Raw genomic sequence first — 20619 nt, forward strand, 5'->3', positions numbered from 1 at the left:
TCTGTTGTTTTTTCTGGCCAATTTGTATGTCGCTTCCTTGGATATAATACTATTTCTAATTTCCCTTGTAAGCCATGGTTTGGCCACCTTTCCTGTTTTACTTTTGCGCCAAACAGGAATAAACAATTGTTGCTCTTGTTTCTATTTCTGTTAGTTTTAAAATTAAACACCCATTTAGTTGCAGAATGTTGGACTACTGATCTGTTTTGTGTGTGATGTGGAGCGCAGTGGAGTTGCACACAGTTGTTAATGGTAATGTCATGAGCAGAGACACCAACATCCAGCCCTTGACTGTTCCATTCTGTGCTAGAGGTTTCAGTGGCCGTTATTAAACATCAGTTGCTTTGGTTATGAGAATACTGTCTGCTAAATGACCATACAATTGCCAGTGACTCTAAAATGTATAGTTCTCCTTGGATACAAATGGAACAAAAGGTCATTAGGAGATTAAAAATGAGGATCAAATAATGTTATTTTTAGAATAAATATATAAATACAGTTTTACAAGTCATTTCTTCAACTTTCATTTCTCCCCACAGATAGAACAGCTATCATAGCTGCAGCAAGTGTAGCAGTGGTGTCCATACTTGCCCTTGCAACAGGAGCCATCATTTATTACTTGAAACGGAGGGTCTAGAAAACAGGAAAATACAAAGTACAAAATGCAAAGCCCAACAACAATCCACAAGTCTCCAATGGAAATCCATATCAGGAATTGAAACTATAACCTGTGAAAGACATGTATATGGAGCAAGATTCATCAATTTAAAAACTGTATTTCCAACTACTCTGGAAAAAATAATGGGGTGGAGTTTGTGTGCTGGTTCTCCTGCCCATATCCTCCGGGGAAAAATCCCCCCCCCTTTGGGAAAGAAGTGCAGGAGCAGGCGGGCACGCCTCCAATCGGCACCCCCGATTGGGGGCATGCCGCCATTTTATGTGGGCAGGCCAATTAAGGCCCGCCCAGCGTGACGTCCACACAGAAGTGCCATGCACTCCCTGTAAGGCGGGATTCCCTCAGCCAGGAGTGTGCTCTTTCTTGCATGCGTACAAAAGAGCGCACTGATCACCCTGAGGCTAAGTGCTGCCTCAGGAAGATCAGCTCGAAATTAAAATTTATAATACAAATGGTAAAAAAATTTCCCAGACATGTCCCCTCATGTGACACTGTCACATGAGTTGGGACATGCCCATAACTTTTAATGAAACCACTAATAAAAATTTAAACACTCCCATGAATCCTCATCCCACCCACGGATCAGGTTTCATGCTTTTTCCGAAGCTCGCCAGAGCTCCCAGCCTGCCTGTTAACCTTAAGGTTGGACGGGCAGGTCCATTAATGACTTTAATTAGCTTTTCAATGGCCTCAATAGGCTGTTGACAGGTCGGCAGGCACACAGCTAACTCGACTGTGCCCCCGCCAACCTGAAAATGGAAATGACTTGGTGTGTTGTTGGGAGATCCTGCCCTTGGAGTTTCAGCAAACAGGAGAATTATGCATAAATTCACCCCCAAATCCCTCTGAATGGCTTCTCCCCTCTCTATATCTTTAACTTCCACCGGCTATAACTCTCTGAGATCTTTACATTTGTCTAAGTCTGGCTTCTTGCACACCCCCAGTTTTAATGCATTAGGGTTTATTCCTTCAATCCAAGCCCCTAATGAATAGAGGAACAGGAGTAGACCATTTAGCCCCTTGGGCCTGTTGCACTATTCACTAGTTGTGATACCTGCTCGGAAAGGTTCTATACCTGGGTAGCAGGTTGATATTCAGTACCAGACTGAAAGAGGGCTAAATTTCAGGATAGGGCCAGTGAGGCAAAACCCCTCAAATGATTTCAGAAATTGTTGGCTGCTGTGATGGGATGGAAGGGACTGCAGGAGCTTTCTATATGAATGTGTTAAGATGGGCAGAATGGCCTCCCTCAACTCCATCTATATTGCAACTGCTCAGTACTCAGGGTGTGTGTTTAGTTATCCTTGAGTTAGCCCTTCCTTCTCTTTTTATGGTGATTAAAGCTCCAGTATCCAGGACTCTCTGCGTTGTTTAGCCTTATTAGACTGTCCTGACAGCTAAAATTTAATTCTGTGACATTCCAAAAGCACAAATGTGGTGAAAATAGGATTGAATTCCACTACCTCGATGTATAAGATGTTAAAGATAATGGTGTTTATATTTAGTATTTTGGAAGAAAATTGGTACGGTTTATATTTGGTCTACCTCTCTTTCATGTGAAATCGCATGCATATAATGAATATCATTAAATTCCATCTTGTCACATGATGTAAATCCAGGCAACACATCATACTTTGGGTCAATTAGATCCAGAGGTACAGTATATCAATTGTGTGTTTAATTGTGTTCACATGATGGACATTAACAGGGGATTAGAATGTGATCTTAAACATAGGATCAGACTGAATCTGTGGTGGTGGGTTTGAAATCTATGATGCATGATGTCTTTGTACATTCCCACATTACAACAGTGACTACAATTTTAAAAAGTTATTTCATTGGCTATGAAGTGCTTTGGGAAATAATCAGTGGTGCTTAATGCAAGTCTTTCTTTATTGTGAATAAAAGCTTGTCGGTTTATAAAGACTAGACTCTGGTTCTATCCTTCACTACCTGGCTATCTGAGTTGTTACACACAGCAGCTCCATCTATCACCTGATCAAAGCAGGACTGAGGAATTTGTGAGCTTTGAAGAGTGCAAACTTTGCTTATTGATTTCTGTAATTTGGAAACATTTTTTCAAGCCTTTCTATGCTTGGTTTCCCACTGAGACCTGACCCAAATTTTTAACTCTCTCCTCCTTGGTCAAATCCACTCCCCCCACCCCCACCCCCCCAAACATCCCCACAAAACAAATAACGTTTCTCTCCTCAGCACTCCACTCTATGCCATTCCTATGGAGATGGAGCAGACTTGTAGGTGGCCGATAATGTGTGCAAGACAGCTGTGATTGACATGGAACTTGATAGGCTGAACATTGACATACCTTCCCTACAAGAGACAAGATCCGCTGAGAGTGGATCACTGAAAGAAAAACATTTCTTGTTCATCTGGCAGGGGAAGAGTTTGGAGGAAACACGTGAGGAGGGTGTAGGCTTGCGGCTCCAGATGATAGAACCCTCCACAAATCATTCAGACTGTGTTTACTCTACCTGCCTCTCAACTCTGAAAGTGCCAGTTAACCTCATGAGTGAAAACGGTGCAACACTGTTCTCCACTACAGAGAGGCAAAAGACCAGTTCTATGAAGAACCTGACTCACTATCAGTAGAATCCTTAAGTCAGAACACCTTTACCTACTGGGGAATTTCAATGCAAATGTGGGCACCGACCATGAGACATGGCCCTCCTGCCTTGGACATCATAGCCTGGGAAATATAAATGAGAACAAACAGAGACTGCTTGAGCTTTGCTGCTACCATGAGCTTGTGCGGCCAACACTTCCATTCAGAACAAACCATGTCACTAGGTATCCTGGAGACATCCAAGATCAGAGCATTGGCACCAGCTGGATCTGATCATCATTAGACGCGACTCTTTGAACTGCATTCTCAACACATGAAGCTTCATGACACTGACTGTGATATAGATCACTCACTGGTGTCCACTAGGGTGAGAATGCAACACTTGAAGCTTTTACATTCAAAGCAGAAATGCCATCCTTGTATCAATGTCGGCCATGCTACCTATCCAGATAAAAACCAACAGTTCCACAACTCGATTGAACAGACTCTCACCAGCATTCCCACACAGAGTGCAGAAGTGAAATGGATCATACTTTGAAACATCATTTACAATACCGCACTCTCAACATGTGGGAAGCAAGAACAGAAAAACATTGATTCAAGGCTGACATCACTCTGATAGAATCTGCCATTGAAGCCAAGTGATCCTCTCTCATTAATTGCAAGAGAGCTCCCAGTGAGAAGATTCTGAATGCAATAAGAGTCGCTCAAAGTAAAGTCCAACAGGCTGCTAGGCGGTGTGTCACTGACCACTGGTTACTACTCTGCTAGAATATCCAAATGGCTTCGTCAAGGAATTCTAGGGGCATGTATGATTGGGTGCAAAGGTTAACAAGACCATCAACAAAGCAAATGGCTCCATTGAAAATAAAGGTATGGGGGGGGGGGTGTCATCACAGCTGCAATAAACAGTTGGGGAGATGGGTGGAACACTACCTTCCAGGGAGAACACTGTCACTGAGGAAGCTTAGACACCATAGAAAGTCTGCCTATCATGGAAGAGTCAGATATCAAACCCACACTGGAGGAGCTTAGCAAAGCTATTGACTCACTTACCATGGGCAAAGCTCCAGGTGCTGATGCTATACCAACTCAAGCTTGGGAAACCAGAATTCTTTCAGGATCTTGACCAACTTCTGTCTCTGTTGGAGGGAGGAGGCAGTGCCCCAGACATGTGTGATGCAAAGATTGTGACTCAGTCCAAGAACAATAGTAACCTCAGCAATTGAAACAACTATCAAGGCAACTCCCTGCTGAGAATCATGGGAAAGGTATTTGTTTATGTTGCCCTTGTCAGACTGCAGATCCTAGCTGTATGCATCTACCCCGAAGCCCAGTGTGGTTTCAGATCTGGATGATCTATAATTGATGTGATCTTCTCAGTCTGGCAGCTGCAAGAGAAATGCTGTGAACAAAGGAGACCGCTACATGTTGCCTTCATCAATCTCACCAAAGCATCTGACTATGTGAGCAGAGGAGGTCTATTTAAGCTGTTGGAGAAAATTGGCTACCCGCCAAAGCTGCTCAATGTGATCTCCTTCTTCCATGACAACATGATGGGTAAGGTCAGCTATGAAAGGGCATCATCAGAATCCCTTACGATCTGCAATGGGGTCAAACAATGTTGCTTTCTGGACTGACACTCTTTGGCATCTTCTCTTTATTGCTGTCATATGTCTTCAGTTCATCTACTGAGGGTGTCTACTTACATACCAGAAGTGATGGAAAGTTGTTCAGCCTTGCCTCCCTGAGACCCAAGACAAAGGTGCATCAAGTCCTCATCAGAGAGTTGCTCTAGCATTCCAAACTGAGGGACACATTCAGCAGCAAATGGACACACTCATCCCAATAAAGAATTGTTTGACCATCAGCATCAGGGAGACAAAATGTCATTTAAAAAAAAATTCATTCAGTGGATGTGGGCATTGCGGCGAGACTAGCATTTATTGCCCATTCCTAATTGCCCTTGAGAGTGGTGGTGAGCTGCCTTCACAAACCGCAGCAGCCCATGTGTTGCAGAAACACCCACAGTGCTGTTAGGGAGGGAGTTCCAGGATTTTGACCCAGCGACAGTGAAGGAATGGCGATATAGTTCAAAGTCAGGATGGTGTGTGACTGGGAGAGAACTTGCAGGTGGTAGTGTTTCCATGCACCTGCTGCCTTTGTCTTTCCAGGTGGTGGAGGTCACGGATTTGGAAGGAGCCTTGGTGAGTTCCTGCAGTGTATCTTGTAGATGGTACACACTGCTGCTACTGTGTGTCGGTGGTGGAGGGAGTGAATGTTTGTGGATGGGGTGCCGATCAAGTCGTTGCTTTGTCCTGGATGGTGTTGAGCTTCTTGAGGGTTGTTGGAGCTGCACTCATCCAGGCAAGTGGCGAGTATTCCATTATACTATTGACTTGTACCTTGGAGATGGTGTACAGGTTTAGGGAGTCAGGAGATGAGTTACTCACTGCAGGATTCCCAGCTTCTGACCAGCTCTTGTAGTCACAGTATTTATATGGATGGTCCAGTTCAATTTCTGGTCAATGGTAACCACCAGGGTGTGGATAGTGAAGGATTCAGTGGTGGTAATGCCATTGAATGTCAAGGGAATTCTCTTGCTGCAGATGGTCATTGCCTGGCACTTGTGTGGCATGAATGTTACTTACCACTTGTCAGCCGAAGCTCGAACTTTGTCCAGGTCTTGCTACATATTGGCATGGACTGCTTCAGTGTCTGAGGAGTTGCATGTGCTACTGACCATTGTGCAATCATCAGCGAACATTCCCACTCATGGCCTTATGATGGAAGGAAGGTCATTGAAGAAACAGCTGAAGATGGTCGGGGCTGAGGACACTATCCTGAGGAACTCCTGCAGTGATGTCCTGGAGCTGAGATGACTGACCTCCAACAACCACAACCATCTTCCTTTGTGCTAGGTACAACTCCAACTGGTGGAGAGTTTCGCCTTGATTCCCATGGACTCCAGTTTTGCTAGGGCTCCTTGATGCTGCACTTGGTCAAATGCTGCCTTGATGTCAAAGGCAGTCACTCTCACCTCACCTCGGGAATTCAGCTCTTTTGTCCATGTTTGGACCAAGACTGTAATGAGGTCAGGAGCTGAGTGGCCCTGGTGGAACCCAAACTGAGTGTCAGTGAGTAGGTTATTGCTTAGTAAATGCTGCTTGATAGCACTGCTGAAGATGTCTTCCATCACTTTGCTGATGATCAAGAGTAAGCTGATGGAGCAGTAATTAGCCAGGTTGGATTTGTCCTGCTTTTTGTGTCCAGGACATACCTGGGCAATTTCCACACAGCCGGGTAGATGCCAGTGTTGTAGCCGTATTGGAACAGCTTGGCTAGGGGCACAGCAAGTTCTGGAGCACAGTACTATTACTGGAATATTGTCAGGGCCCATAGCCTTTGCAGTATCCAGTGCCTTCAACTGTTTCTTGATATCACATGGAGTGAATCAAATTGGCTAAAGACTGGAGACCAGAAGGAGAACAAGATGGATTATCCACCTGGCACATCTGGCAGAAGATGGTTGCAAATGCTTCAGCTTTGCCCTTTGCACTGATGTGCTCAGCTCCCCCATCATTGAGGATGGGGATATTTGTGGAGCCTCCTCCTCCAATTAGTTGCTTAATTGTCCACCACCATTCACAACAGGATGTGGCAGGACTGCAGAGCTCAGGTCTGATGCATTGATTGTGGGATCGCTTAGCTCTGCATTTCGCAGGTTGATTCCTTTTTATGACACACAAATAGTCCTGCGTTGTAGCTTCACCAGACTGACACCTCATTTTTAGGTATGCCTGGTGCTGCTTCCGGCCCACTCTTCTGCACTCATCATTGAACTTGCCATCTAAGCGATACCCTGAATAATGATTTCAAAAAAAGAAAACAAGGTGTTTAGTTTAATTATGAAAGTAGATTGTAAACATCTTTAGTTTAGGTTGAAAAAGGTTAATGATTTGAACAGTTATATTGATATAGAGGTATTATTTTAATGAAAGATGTTACATTTTTAAATTATTTGTATCAAAGAATTAGGAACAAATTGTTATGTGAAGGTATATCCAGGGTGCCACAATCATTGTCACGTTGCAATTATGTGTGTATGTGGAGGAACAACGTTATCAGGCCAGCAGCCACTTGGAGAGCTGTAAGAAAAACATTCGATGAAACTTGAGCATTTTGACTCTAAACGTGTGATTATTTCGAGTGTTTGAGAACCAGAAAACATAACAACGCGATATAAATGCAAGTCATTCTGTTTGTGAATAAAAGCTTGTCAGTGCATAAAGACTAGACTCCAATTCTATTTTTCACTAATGTCACGCAGCAGCTTCCTCTGTAATTTGATCTAAGCAGGAGTCAGCAATTTGGGAGATTTGAAGAATCTGAAAACTTTGCTTATTGATTTCCCTAATTTAGAAAGATTTCTCAAGCACTTTTTTCCCCTCTGGTTTCCATCTGTGACCTGCTCTAAATTTCACTGCCTCCTCCTTGCTCAGACCACCTGAATATTTACAAACCATGACCCCCTCCCCGCCCACATCTCCACAGGTCAAGGCTGGTCTTTTCCAACATTCCACTCTATGTCATTACCATGGAGGAGGAGGTTACAGGAGTGGAGAATCAGGTGTCATGACAGCAGATAGAGCCCACCAGACATTAACCCCACCAGGGAATTTATCGGCAGCACCAAGTCCTGTGAGGTAGCCACTGAGGGGCTCTGTGTCATAAGAGTTCATTTTTCAAAAAGCTACAATTGGCCATCTCTGTGAGCCTTTACATGGAGGTCTCAAGATGCTTCCATTTGTCAGCATGATGGTCACTGTGGCAAAGAAATCCACCTCAATCCTCAAATTAATTCCTTAGGCTCTTTTCAGGCAGCTACAGGGGAATCTCAATGCCCTTAGCAAGGCTAGAGGTTTCAACAAATGATGTTGAGCATTCTTTCCCATTGTGCCATGCCATCCTGCACTCTGGGCACAGATGACACTTGATTATTCATAAATCTGTCCAAATGTAATAAAGATCTTGGTCAGAAATGCACTGAAGTAATTTGAGGCTGAAGTGAAAGAGCCAAGTAATAAACTCATCCAATTCTGACAAAAGGTCATTGGCCAGAAATGTTAACACTGTTTCTCTCCACAGATGCTGCCAGACCTGCTGAAATTGTTAAAAGCAAAAAACTGCGGATGCTGGAAATCCAAAACAAAAACAGAAACAGAAATACCTGGAAAAACTCAGCAGGTCTGGCAGCATCGGCGGAGAAGAGCACAGTTGACGTTTCGAGTCCTCATGACCCTTCAACAGAACTGAAAGAATTGTTCTGTTGAAGTGTCATGAGGACTTGAAACGTCAGCTCTTTTCTTCTTCGCCGATGCTGCCAGACCTGAGGAGTTTTTCCAGGTATTTCTGTTTCTGCTGAGATTGTTTTTTTAGTATTTTCTGTTTTAAGCTTTCCAGCATCTGCAGTATTTTTCCCTTATAAAAAGCTTGGGGATTTGTTCACAAATATTCATGTTCTCAAAGAATTCCCAATCCTTATAATTTCTGTTCTTTTTTCTCGGCAGACATCAGGGCTGGAAATGAGATGAGGATCAATGCAAACCCCCCTGCTGTGGCATTTGGAGACTCTTTGCTGGTGAACTGCAGTACAACATGTGCAACAGATAACATAATAATCGAAGGAATAAAAGATCAAAATCATAGTGCTCAATGGCGCACTGCTTATTCCTCAAGTATCCAACAATGGTCTCTCAAAGTGACATGTTTGGCAAAATGCCCAGAGAGTCTGTTGCAGATGAAAATTATCACTGTATACAGTGAGTAAAACATCTTGTGTTAACCTGCAAAAGAAAATAGTGGTGTTTGATTTATGTTTATTCATGTTGCTGTGTTGATAATTGGCAATATAGCACAAAATTAGATTACACAAAGTGAGGCACTAATCTCAATTGGGATTATGAAGCATTATCAAATAAAGGAGAGTGGGGAAAACAGAAGGTTACTCACCTCCTTCATGGTATAGAGCAGAAACTGGTATGGAGGTGCACATTGTCATCTTAAAATCCTTCAGGTTAACAAAGGATCCCTGTCTCAGTCCATTTCAACAATTTGGCTTTCTATTTATGAACATTAAAAAGTTGCAAAAAATCTTTAATGTTGCATTATAGCACCTTTAGGGCAAACATACATCGACCGCAGGATGTAACAAAGGATTCCTCCTGAATATCTCACAGAATTAGGCTCTCAGAAAATGATAGGGGGCAGGGGAGAGATTAACCATCAGTCTCCTAGCATCCATTTTAAACCTTTGCAAGATCCAAGAAAAGATCAGATAACTATGTACCTATCACATCTTCACACTGAGACCGATACTAATGAGGGAAGAAAATATTTAGAATTGGTTTAATATTACAAGGTATCAAGTTGCTGAGAAAGGTTATAGAAATCAGAGGGATGAAGCAATGGAGGAGTAATTTTCAAACAAAGTTTTCCCTCCATTTCACATTCTGCTTTACAATGGATTTTTGGGATAGTGATAATGGAATTTTGAAATGTTTGAACCACATTCTTCAAAATCAATTTAAAGTTAGAACAAATCCACTATGGGTTGGCTGAAGGTGACTCAACACAGAGCAGGGGCTATTTAGGAACCAGATTCTCTGTAAAATGAAGATGTGTATTGTACGCAGCTTCAGTGATGTTCAGGTGGGAAGTATCTTACCTTGAGATATACTTTCATTAATGTTATTGATGACAGTAGTGATTTCAGTTTCACAATCGGGGTGCCAGGTTTTAGGACCGCACTGACTGAAAAACTCCCAAATTGATCATGGATGTGGATGTGCCCATCCCTATTTGCCCTTGAGAACGTGGCAGTGAGCTGCCTTTTTGAACCGCTGCAGTCCATGCGGTGTAAATACACCCACAGTGCTGTCCGGTGCCTAGGTAAATGTCGGGCAGTCCGTCCAATTTCATTCCTCTTAGGCTTTTTAGCAGTTTGATACAATGGAGTGGCTTTCTAGGCTATTTCAGAGGGCAGTTAAGATTCAACCACATTGCTGTGGATCTGAAGTCACATGTAGGCCAGGCCAGTAATGACAGCAGATTTCCTTCTCTCAAGGACATTAGTGAAGCAGATGGGGTTTTCTGACAGTTGACAATGACTTCAAGGTCATCATTAGACTTTTAATTGCAGATTTTTCATGGAATTCAAATTCCACCATCTGGCATGATGGAATTCCAACCCAGGTCCCCAAAGCATTACCCTGGGTCTCTGGATTACTAGTCCAGTGACAACACCACTATGGCACCGTCTCTCCCAAGGGGTAATGAGGGATAATGAATCACAAGCTATAAATACGGTTGGAACAAACTTCGTGTGACAGTGGATATTCCATAGTGCTCAGGTACTTGATTTCAGTGATTTCTACTATTGTGATTCTCATTTAACAGATCGAGAGATAAGCATTACTCCACTTCCTGAAGTGCTGGAAGTTAACAGAACATATAGCCTGGAGTGCACTGGTCCGAGGGTCTATCCAAACAATAAACTCATACTCACATGGCTGAGAGGGGGAGAGATTGTTCAGAGTAATTCCACAGGAGAAGAAGGTTCACCAGATGAAGATAAAAGATTGAGGAATGTCTTCAGTTTCACTGCAAGTATGTCAGATGATGGACAGGAGTACACCTGCTTGGCAGAAGTGGACTTGGGCTCCAACAGCACAGAACCAATCGCAAACTCCTCTGTGACTCTGCAAACTCACTGTAAGTTCCAACTGAGTAATTTTTGTTGACTCGTATTCCACATTATGCTTGGAGTGATGAGGCTTTTATTAATATATTTTGGATTACATTTTAATATTGTGTTCCTAAAGAAAGAAGAATATAAAACTGAAAATGTTGGAAATACTCAGTTCATCAGAACAGTCACAGACTTGAAACATTAATTCTGTTTTTCCCTCTGCAGGTGCTACCTTAGCTGCTGAGTACTTCCAGCATTTTCAGTTTTTGTTTCAGATTTCCAGCATCCACAGTGTTTGTTTTTGTATTAAGCTAAGAATTAACCCCTTAGGATTTGGCAGGAAGAGAATCTTCACAAGTATGCCCTGGAAACAGTGTTGGTATTGGTTAATTTTGAACTTGACGTCTCACACAGCAAGAGCAGTGTCTGTAACTCTGCCTCCTTGCACAGTGTGATGTGTTTCAGACAGGCAATGCTCTGCGATGGCTGGGCTTTTTTCGAGAAGCAAGAGTAAATTATGAGTAAATTAGGTGAAGCTTAGCTGTTAAGGGCATGGACGAGCTGAGGAAAAAGATGTGGTGGCATCACTCTGTTAAAGTGGTGGAAGGGATCATGCATCTAAATAATTGTTCTTGGTTGAGCTGTGCAGCCATAGTGTAAGGAAGAAGTAGGGAACTTGCAATTGTATATTACCTTTCACATCCAAAACACATCTCAAAACTCTTCAAAAGTTAGTAAACAGCTGTTAAGTATGGTCAATGTATAACGTAGCGAAATGTGGCAGCATCTAATTTATACACAGCAAGTTTTCACAAACAGAAATGAGATGAAAGAATGTTCTGAACATAACAATGAGTACGTGGAAAGCACCAACAAAGGTTGTTAGTTACAGCTAAACACAGGAAAAAAGTACAAACAGTCAGCAGCCGTGTGTGCAGGGGCTGCCCCTGACTGGAGCAGCTCGAGCTCGGGGTTTGGGAGCTTGAGCGGCTGCTGGGGGAACCGCGGGGCGTTCACGAGGCGGAGAGGCTCGCCCCGCACTTTAAGGAATGTGCAAGTAGGGAGGGAATGGGTGACCGCCAGACAGAGCAAGGGAACTAAGCAGGTAGTGAGGGAATTCCCTGAGTGCATCTTTCTCACAAACCATCTATCGGCCTTGGAAAATGACGAGAGCGAAGGTTCCTCTGGGGAGGCCAAGCAGAGCCAAGGCCATGGCATTGTGGGTGGTCCAGCTGCTCGGAGAGGGTGGGAAGAAGTGTGAAAGGACAATAGTGGTAGGGGATTCATTAGTGAGGGGAGTAGACAGGCGCTTCTGCGGCCATAGACGTGACTCCAGGATGGTATGTTGCCTCCCGGGTGCCAGGGTCAAGGATATCATGGAATGGCTGCGGGACATTCTGAAGGGGGAAAGGTGAACAGCCAGAGGTCATGGTCCATGTTGGGGCCAATGACATAGGAAGAAAGAGAAATGAGGTTCATTAGCAGACTTTAGGGAGTTAGGTAGGAAATTGAAAAGCAGGACTTCAAAGTTAGTGATCTCTCAACTACTCCTGGTGCCACGCAGTAGTTAGTATAGGAACAGAAGGATAGAGCAGACGAATGTGTGGCTGGAGAGATGTTGCAGGAGGGAGGGCTTTAGATTCTTGAGGCATTGGGACTGTTTCTGGGGGAACTGGGACCTGTACTAGTTGGACAGGTTACATCTGAATAGCAGTGGGACCAACATCCTCGCGGGGAGGTTTGCTAATGCTGTTGGGGCGGATTTAAACTAAATTGGCAGTGGGGGCGGGATCCTGAAAAGTAGTTCAGAGGGGAGAGAAGCTGAGATGGAATTAGAAGTTAAAACGTGAATTAAGTGAGTCTGGAAGGCAGAGGAAACATAGGTTGGATAAGAAAGAAGTGAGTTTAGCAAGGCTAAATGGAATATATTTTAATGCAAGGAGCCTGAGGAATAAGACAGATGAGCTGAGGGCACAGATAGGCACGTGGGGGTGTGATATCACAGCTATGACCGAGACTTGGCTAAAAGAAGGGCAGGATTGGCAGCTCAACATTCCTGGTTATAGGGTATTCAGACAAGATAGATGGTGGGATATAAGAGGAGGGGGGGTCACAATATTGATCAAGGAATCAATTATCCTTGAGGAGGGATGATATCTTAGAAGGCTCATCAAATGAGGCCATATGGGTAGAAGTAAAAAAAGGGGCAAACACGCTGCTGGGTGTGTACTATAGGCCCCCCAAATAGTCAGGGAGAGATAGAGGGTCAAATATGTAATCAAATTTCAGAAAGGGTAAGAATAATAAGGTAGTTCTAGTTAACTATCCAAATATTAACTGGGATAGTTTTAGTGCGCAAGGTAGGGAGGGAGGAAAATTCTTAAATTGCATCCAGGAGAACTTTTATAGCCAGTACGTCAAAATCCAACAAGGGAGGGGAAGTTCTAGACCTAATATTCGGAAATGAGCCTGGCAGGTGGAAGATGGTATCAGTAGGGGAGCATTTTGGAGATAGCGACCATAACTCAGTTAGATTTAGGATAGTTATGAAAAAGTATAAAGTTGGGCCAGGAATAAAATTTCTAAACTGGGGAAAGGATAATTTTACTAAGATGAGATATGATTTGGCCCAAGTGGACTGGGAGCAGCTACTTGCAGATAAAACTGTGTCAGAGCAGTAGGGGACATTCAAGGGGAAAATAGGGAGTGTACAGGGCAAATATGTTCCCATAAAGACAAAGCAGGGGACCAAGTCGAGAGAACCCTGGATGCCAAAAGACATAAAGATTATGATTAAGAAAAAAAGAGAAGCTTATCGCAGACACCAAGGGCTCAATACGGCTCAATACTCCCTACTAGAGGAGTATAAGAAGTGCAGGGGGGAACTTAAAAGGAAATTAGGAAAGCTAAGACAGTGCATGAGAAAGCATTAGTGGTTAGAATAAAGGAAAACCCAAAGAGGCTTTTTAAATGTATAAAGAGCAAGAGAATAACGAGGGAAAGAGTAGGGCCAATTAGGGACCATAGAACTAATCCATGTGTGGGCCCAGAAGACGTGGGTACAGCCCTCAATGAATATTTTGCTTCGATCTTCACAATGGAAAAGGACAACGCAGGTATAGACATCAGGGTGGTGGACTGTGAAATATTAGAGGAAATTAACGGAGAGAGAGAGGAGGTACAAGAAGGTTTAGCGAATTTAAAAGTGGATAAATCTGCAGGCCTGGATGAGATGTATCCCAGGCTGCTGAGGGAGGCAATGGAAGAGATATCAGAGGCTCTGGCAGTAATTTTCAAATCCTTTCTGGCCACAGGTGAGGTGCCAGAGGACTGCTAACGTTGCCCTATTATTTAAGAAAGGGAGGAAGGGATAGACCAGGAAATTACAGGCCAATCAATCTAACCTTGGTGGTGGGGAAGATACTGGAAGGAATTCTGAGGGACAGAATATACCTGCACTTGGAGAGACACGGATTAATCAGGGATAGTCAGCAGGGGCTTGTTAAGGGAAGGTGGTGTTTGACAAATTTGATGGAATTTTTTGAGGGGGTAACCAGGAGTGTTGATGAGGGTAATGCATTTGATGTGGTCTACATGGATTTTAGCAAGGTTTTTACTGAAGTCCCTCATGGCAGATTGGTCAAGAAATTAAGAGCCCATGGGGTCCAAGGCAAAGTGTCACGTTGGATCCAAAATTGGCTGAGAGGCAGGAAGCAGAGGGTGATGCTAGAGGGATGTTTCTATGACTGCAAGAGTGTTTCCAGTGGGGTTCCACAGGGCTCGGTCCTGGGGCCCTTGCTGTTTATGGTGTACATAAATGATTTGGGCTTAAATGTGGGGGGTATGATCAAGAAGTTGATCATACGATGACACGAAAATTGGTAGGGTTGTAAATAGTGAGGAGAATAGCCGTAAACTGCAGGAGGATATCAATGGACTGGTCAGGTGGGCAGAGCAGTGACAAATGGAATTCAACCTGGAATAATGTGAGGTAATGCACTTGGGGAGGGCTAACAAGGCAAGGGATTACACTATGAATGGTAGGACCCTGGAAAGTACTGAAGATCAGAGGGACATTGGTGTGCATATCCACAGACCCCTGAAGGTAGCAGGGCAAATAGATAAGATAGATAAAAAGGCATATGGGATACTTGCCTTTATTGGCTGAGGCATAGAATACAAGAGCAGCAAGATTATGCTGGAACTGTATAAAATGCTGGTTAGGCCACAACTGGAGTACTGCATGCAGTCCTGGTCACCATATTATAGGAAGCACTGGAGAGGGTGCAGAGCAGATTTACCAGCATGCTGCCTGGGCTGGAGGGTCTGAGCTATGAGGAAAGATTAGATAGGCTGGGGTTGTTTTCCTTGGAGCAGCGAAGGTTGAGAGGGGACCTGATAGATGTGTAAAAGATTATGAGGGGCATAGATAGGGTGGATAGGAAGGCACTTTTTTCCATTAGTAGAGGGGTCAATAACTAGAGGGCATAGACTAAGGGAAGAGCTAGAAGACTAAGAGGGGAGGCGAGGAGAATATTTTTCACCCAGAGGGTGGTGGGAATCTGGAACTCACTGCCTGAAAGGGTGGTTGAGTCAGAAACTCTCGTAACATTTAAGAAGTATTTAGATATTCACTTGTGTTGTCATAGCCTTCAGGGATATGGGCCAAGTGCTGGAAAATGGGATTAGTGTAGTCAGATTTTTGTCAACTGATGTAGACACGATGGGCCGAATGGCCTCCTTCTGTGCTGTAAACGTCTATGATCTTGAGTCTATATGATGAAAACATTTAACTTCAGTGTAAACCTATAGCATAAATCACTACTTCAAAGAAAAGTCTTCAGCACTAGTTTTTATTCTGCTTATTTCTTGTTTCTACTTTAAAGGATTCTGCTTGAGAGATCAGAAATAAACCTGCTCCCATGTATCTTTCTATTTAATTCTGACCACCAACACAATCCAAAGTGGTTCATCGCCTTCCCTTTCATGTAAGGGAGCATTTTGCCTCCACTCTACATGTTCACCTGGATGACCATGCCAAGATTGTAGTCTTTCAGTTCCAAAGAAGTTCCATATGACTCAAAACATTAACTCTGGGTGGAATTTTCTGAGCCCGCTGGTAACAGGTGTGATAGTGTGGAAAATATGGTGGCACCCACTTCACGACGGCGTGAAGTCAGTTTGCGATCTTCTACTCAGCCCACCAACGGCAGGCTGCCTTTCTGGCCATCAGTTGGCGAGAAGCTAATTGTAATACAACTGCATATAACTGAAAGGCCATCCTGCCAGGCTCTTGGAACCCCGCTGTATAGTCCGTCCACGTCGGCGGGAAAGCACGCCGACATGTTTCGATGTGCACTGGGCGGTCTTCACTTTCGGGGGACTGAGGTGAGTGAGCAGCAGCGTTCACCACAGCTCGCCCTTTGTTTACAGGGGCACCAGGGGGTTGGGAGAAGCTGATGCTTGGCCCCGCAGGTGACTGCTGAGGAGTGGGGGTGTCTGGAGGCAAGTGCTGGCCAGCCTCAGAGGGGTTAAATGCTGCCCTGGCATTGCATCCTGTGCACAGGCATTCGAGGTGGGAGGCAGGGTAAGCGAGGGAAATGGCTACGCATTAGCGACACCTGTATAAACTGAGCGAGCCTCTGCAACAAAGACAGATCAGGCGCAGCCACAGTGATATGATTGGGGTCAGGCTCCTAGGCTGGCCGCCCATGCAAGCTTCATGGATGCACCGAAGGGCCACCAAATGTTCTATACCCCCCTGCACCCACCCTTCTGGCCGCAGATATCGAGTCTGCCACCACTTTATTGGACCGCGGAGCAGTTGGACTGCACACTTTGTGCAATCCCCTCATCAATGCTGGTCATGTAGCAGTCACTGCTGGAGGTGCTCACAGCCCCTTTGCAATCCCAGCATCCTGGTTTGGGCCAGGGTCCCCCATGTCGCAGGTTGACAGGGCAGCCATGCAGCACACTCATCACCGGCCATCCAAGGGGTGACCAGCTCTCTCCGGGAAGCAACAAGGGGTGGTCACACAGGGCCAGGAGAGGTGCTAAGTACAGCCACGATAACCACGTCTCTCTCTCTTTCGTGCTGCAGGAGGACCACATCAGGATCATGGATCCTGGTGATCTAGTTGTATGCCTGTTGGCCCACAGAGACTGTAGCAGGCAGACGAGAGAGTGACTGAGGCACCTGGCCACACAAAGGCAGGAGCAGCAACCTCATGAAGAAGAGGCAGTAGGGCTCCCACACACTGTCCAGGACCAACAGTGAGCCAGTGCTGGTCAGCAACTAGCAACACCCAGGGTCTATAGATGCCACCTGCCATTCCTGCAGATGACTGAGAACCAGAGTCGCCAATGACTGCGTATGTCTAGGGATCTGGTGGTTCACATCTGCCATTTACTGCAGGACTTGGTGCCAAGGGGACATGGAAGGCATCACAGAGGCTGCAGGGTTGGTTCCTCGGGGACAAGGGCTACCTGCAGAAGCTGTGGCTGATGACACCCGTGTGGCAGCCTCAGACTGTAGCAGAGTTACATATAAGAGGCTCATGCAGCAGCTCGCACCTTGGTGGAGCAAACCATCGGGATGCTGAAGATGCGGTTCTGGTGCCCGGACCGGTCTGGTGGAGCCCTGCAACAGAGTCCGCAGAGGGTGTCATGCATCATCGTCGTCTGCTGCGCCTTTTACAACCTGGCGCTGCAACGGGGTGAGAGCTGACTGAGGAGGAGATGGAGGGGCTGCATGTCTCCTCCGATGAGGAGGACGCTGACGGGGATGAGGGTGAGGGGGTCCTCAGTGGTGATGACGATGGGGATGAGGCTCTCGCACCGGCTGGAGGAGGCAGGCGCACTCGGGAGGCCCTCATAGCTGCCAGATTTGTGGAGGATGATGACGACATGCAGTGAGGTGTCCCTGTAGATCCTCAAATCGCAGTTGTGAACGTTTGACTCTAGTCTGGCTTATCTCAGCATCAACACTCTCTTGAGAGAATGCTCCTGTCACGGAGATGCAGTGGAAGCCCTAATAGTCACTCGATCACAGGAGGATGATGACTTGGATCTTCACGTAGCCTCCGAGAATGTCTGACTCCTATGTGGCCAAGGGCAGCTCGCTTGCACTCCATGATCAGGGCCATTTCAGAGATACAGCTATGAAACTTTAGATGCATCTGTTGCTGTGTCCACCTTCAGCACCTCAGCCCTTCAGGAGCTGGAGCACAGCGTCACTGGTCACAGATGCTGGTGTGATGGGGGCCAGCCCCACCTTAAAGGTGCTGAGAGCACACAGAGAGAATGAGATAACTCTGTGGTACCTGCCCACTACATTCTGGCAGCAATGACCAGCACCACCAAGGTTCAGGCATCAGTAATGTGTTCAGTGAGTGTGAGGCTGGACCATCACTGTGGTCTGAAGGCTGCACAAAGCACAGGGAAGTGGCCCTGGACTGAGATACCTGCCTTTATCTTGTGCAGAAAGGTTTCACATCTGAGTGACAAGAACACTGCTCATCAGAACAAGAAGCCATAGACAGGGAGACATTCTTAGGAGTTTATTGACAATAGTGAACATCATGTACAAGTGATTAACACCCGTGCCCAGGCTGTGCAACTAATTCTCCTTAACTGTCCTAACCCTGACGTTATGTCTTGGTGCTCCCTGGACATCCACAGCAGAGGTGGAGGCAGCCTGCCGACTGTGATGCTCTGTCTGTGAAGACTTTGGCGGGCGTCCTCTGGAGGGCTGAGACTTGGAGGACCCCTGCCTGCTTTTGGGGTCCTGCTGTGTGGCTGTGGCACCCTCCTTGGCCTGTGAAGCTGGATCCACAGAGGTCACAGGAAGAGGGGAGTCAGATGGGCCGGTCACTCCCAGAGTCACCTGGGTGGATGCCCCGGAGTGTGCACCTGCTGATCCTCCTCCCTATGGGTGCCCAAGGGCCCAGGCTGACTCCATGAGCAGAAGGGGTAGCTGGAGTGAGCTGCCCAGCATCCCTCTCGTGTACACGCTGTTGGAGGCCAACTATGGCATCAGTGTTGGAGTTAAACCTGTGCAGCAGTGCAGGAGTGATGTCCTGGACCAAGGTCTCCATGACAGCCAGTGTTGACCTTGGCGTGTTGCAATACCGGCGCTATCACCTCAGCCTGAAGACAGACGGACTCCTCCATCGTGCCTTGCAATCTGAGGAGTGCAGCAGACACCCCTTCCTGATGTTCCCAAGCTCGCCTTTGCAGCTCCAGCAACTGTGACATGACTGAGTCCTGAAGCTCGTCATCTGACTCGGACTCAGCAACCTTCTGGCCTCCAGCAGTCCTCTGAGTGCCAGGGACCTGGGAAGACCCTGCCTCCGCCTGCTGTGGATCAGGGAGTGTGATGTGCTCACCAGATTGAGGTCCCAAGGCTACTCTAAAGCTAGGTCCTACCGAGGTGCGTGTCTCTACGCTAGTGGAGGGTGTGGGTAAGCGCTGTGACAGGACTTCAGGGAGGGTGCCTGCAGATTCCTCTTCAGAGGTTTCTTCAGAGCTTGCTTGGAGGCTCTAGGTCATGGACTCAGTCTGTTGCTTCCCAAATGTGCCTGTGAAAGCAAAGAGAGATAATTAGTGCATGGCAGTGGCCTGTGAAAGAGGACACATCACTCATGGCACGGTTATCTGATGGTTGTTGCACTGCTGGATCCTCATTTGGTAGAGCAGCACTGACCTCACTGTCAGTACAGGACCGGTCCCAGTCATCACCAGACAGCTGGATGGCTCTGTTTTCAAATTCTGTCAGAACTTTGAATTCCGGCATCCCTCCACCTGTCTGCGACCTTTCCCTCCTGTTGTGAGCCTGTTTGTCCTGCGTGGAAAGAGATGGGGAGAATGTATCAGGATGTCTGCCGGGCCAGATGGTAAGTATACCTGACCTGTGTGGTGGGTGAGTGGTCCCATGGACAGGATGGTGTGTGTGAGAGAGTGAAAGGTGATGTTCCTTGCACTGACAGTGAGTGAAGGTCCAGTGGATGTGTGATGGGTTTGTGAGTGTGAGTGTGAGTTCGGAGTGATGAGAAGAGTGACTTACCCTGGTGGAATGGAGGAGATCATTCACCTTTTTGCAGCACTGGGTGGCTGTCCTCTTCTGAAAGGCGTTGGCACTGACCACCGCTGCCACTGCCTCCCAAGCCGGGCTGGTGACTTTGCTACCCATCCTGCAGCCAGAGCAGGGGTACGGCACATCGATGCGGGCCTCCACAACATCCAGAAGTAGCTCAAGGGACCCGTCATTGAAATGGGGGAGGGGGAAGGGGCTGCAGTCTTTTTGCCTTTGCTGGCCATGTCTCCCAGGCAGCGGTAATGAGCTGGAGGCGATGAGCACTTTGTTGGCGGCTGCCTTTTAAAGATGGCGGCTGACGTGATGCAACAGCGGGGTGATGACAAGCCGGCGAATGATAGCCCACCCACCATGGAAATGGGGTGAATATATAATGAGGTGGGCTTGGGAAAATATGGTGTGAAAACCCATCATTTTCATCGGTGGGTAGGACTCTATTTTACCCGCCCGCTACTGCACTTAGTGCAATTCTGGGAAAATTCAGCCCTCTGTTTCTCTCTCCACAGATGCTGCCA

At 46.1% G+C, this 20619-nt stretch overlaps 1 protein-coding gene across 1 annotated transcript in view; it reads left to right on the forward strand.

Annotated features, from left to right (window-relative positions):
* The window catches only part of LOC121271278 (hemicentin-2-like), a 125781-nt gene that overhangs the window by 23658 nt on the left and 81504 nt on the right, over window positions 1–20619 (forward strand). Inside the window, exon 5 of the mRNA XM_041177126.1 lies at window positions 8831–9082. Within this exon, the coding sequence (XP_041033060.1) occupies window positions 8831–9082 (252 nt within the window). The remainder of the gene's footprint in view (window positions 1–8830; window positions 9083–20619) is intronic.

The sequence above is a fragment of the Carcharodon carcharias genome, chromosome 30, assembly GCF_017639515.1.
Source record: "Carcharodon carcharias isolate sCarCar2 chromosome 30, sCarCar2.pri, whole genome shotgun sequence".
Lineage (NCBI taxonomy): Eukaryota > Metazoa > Chordata > Chondrichthyes > Lamniformes > Lamnidae > Carcharodon > Carcharodon carcharias.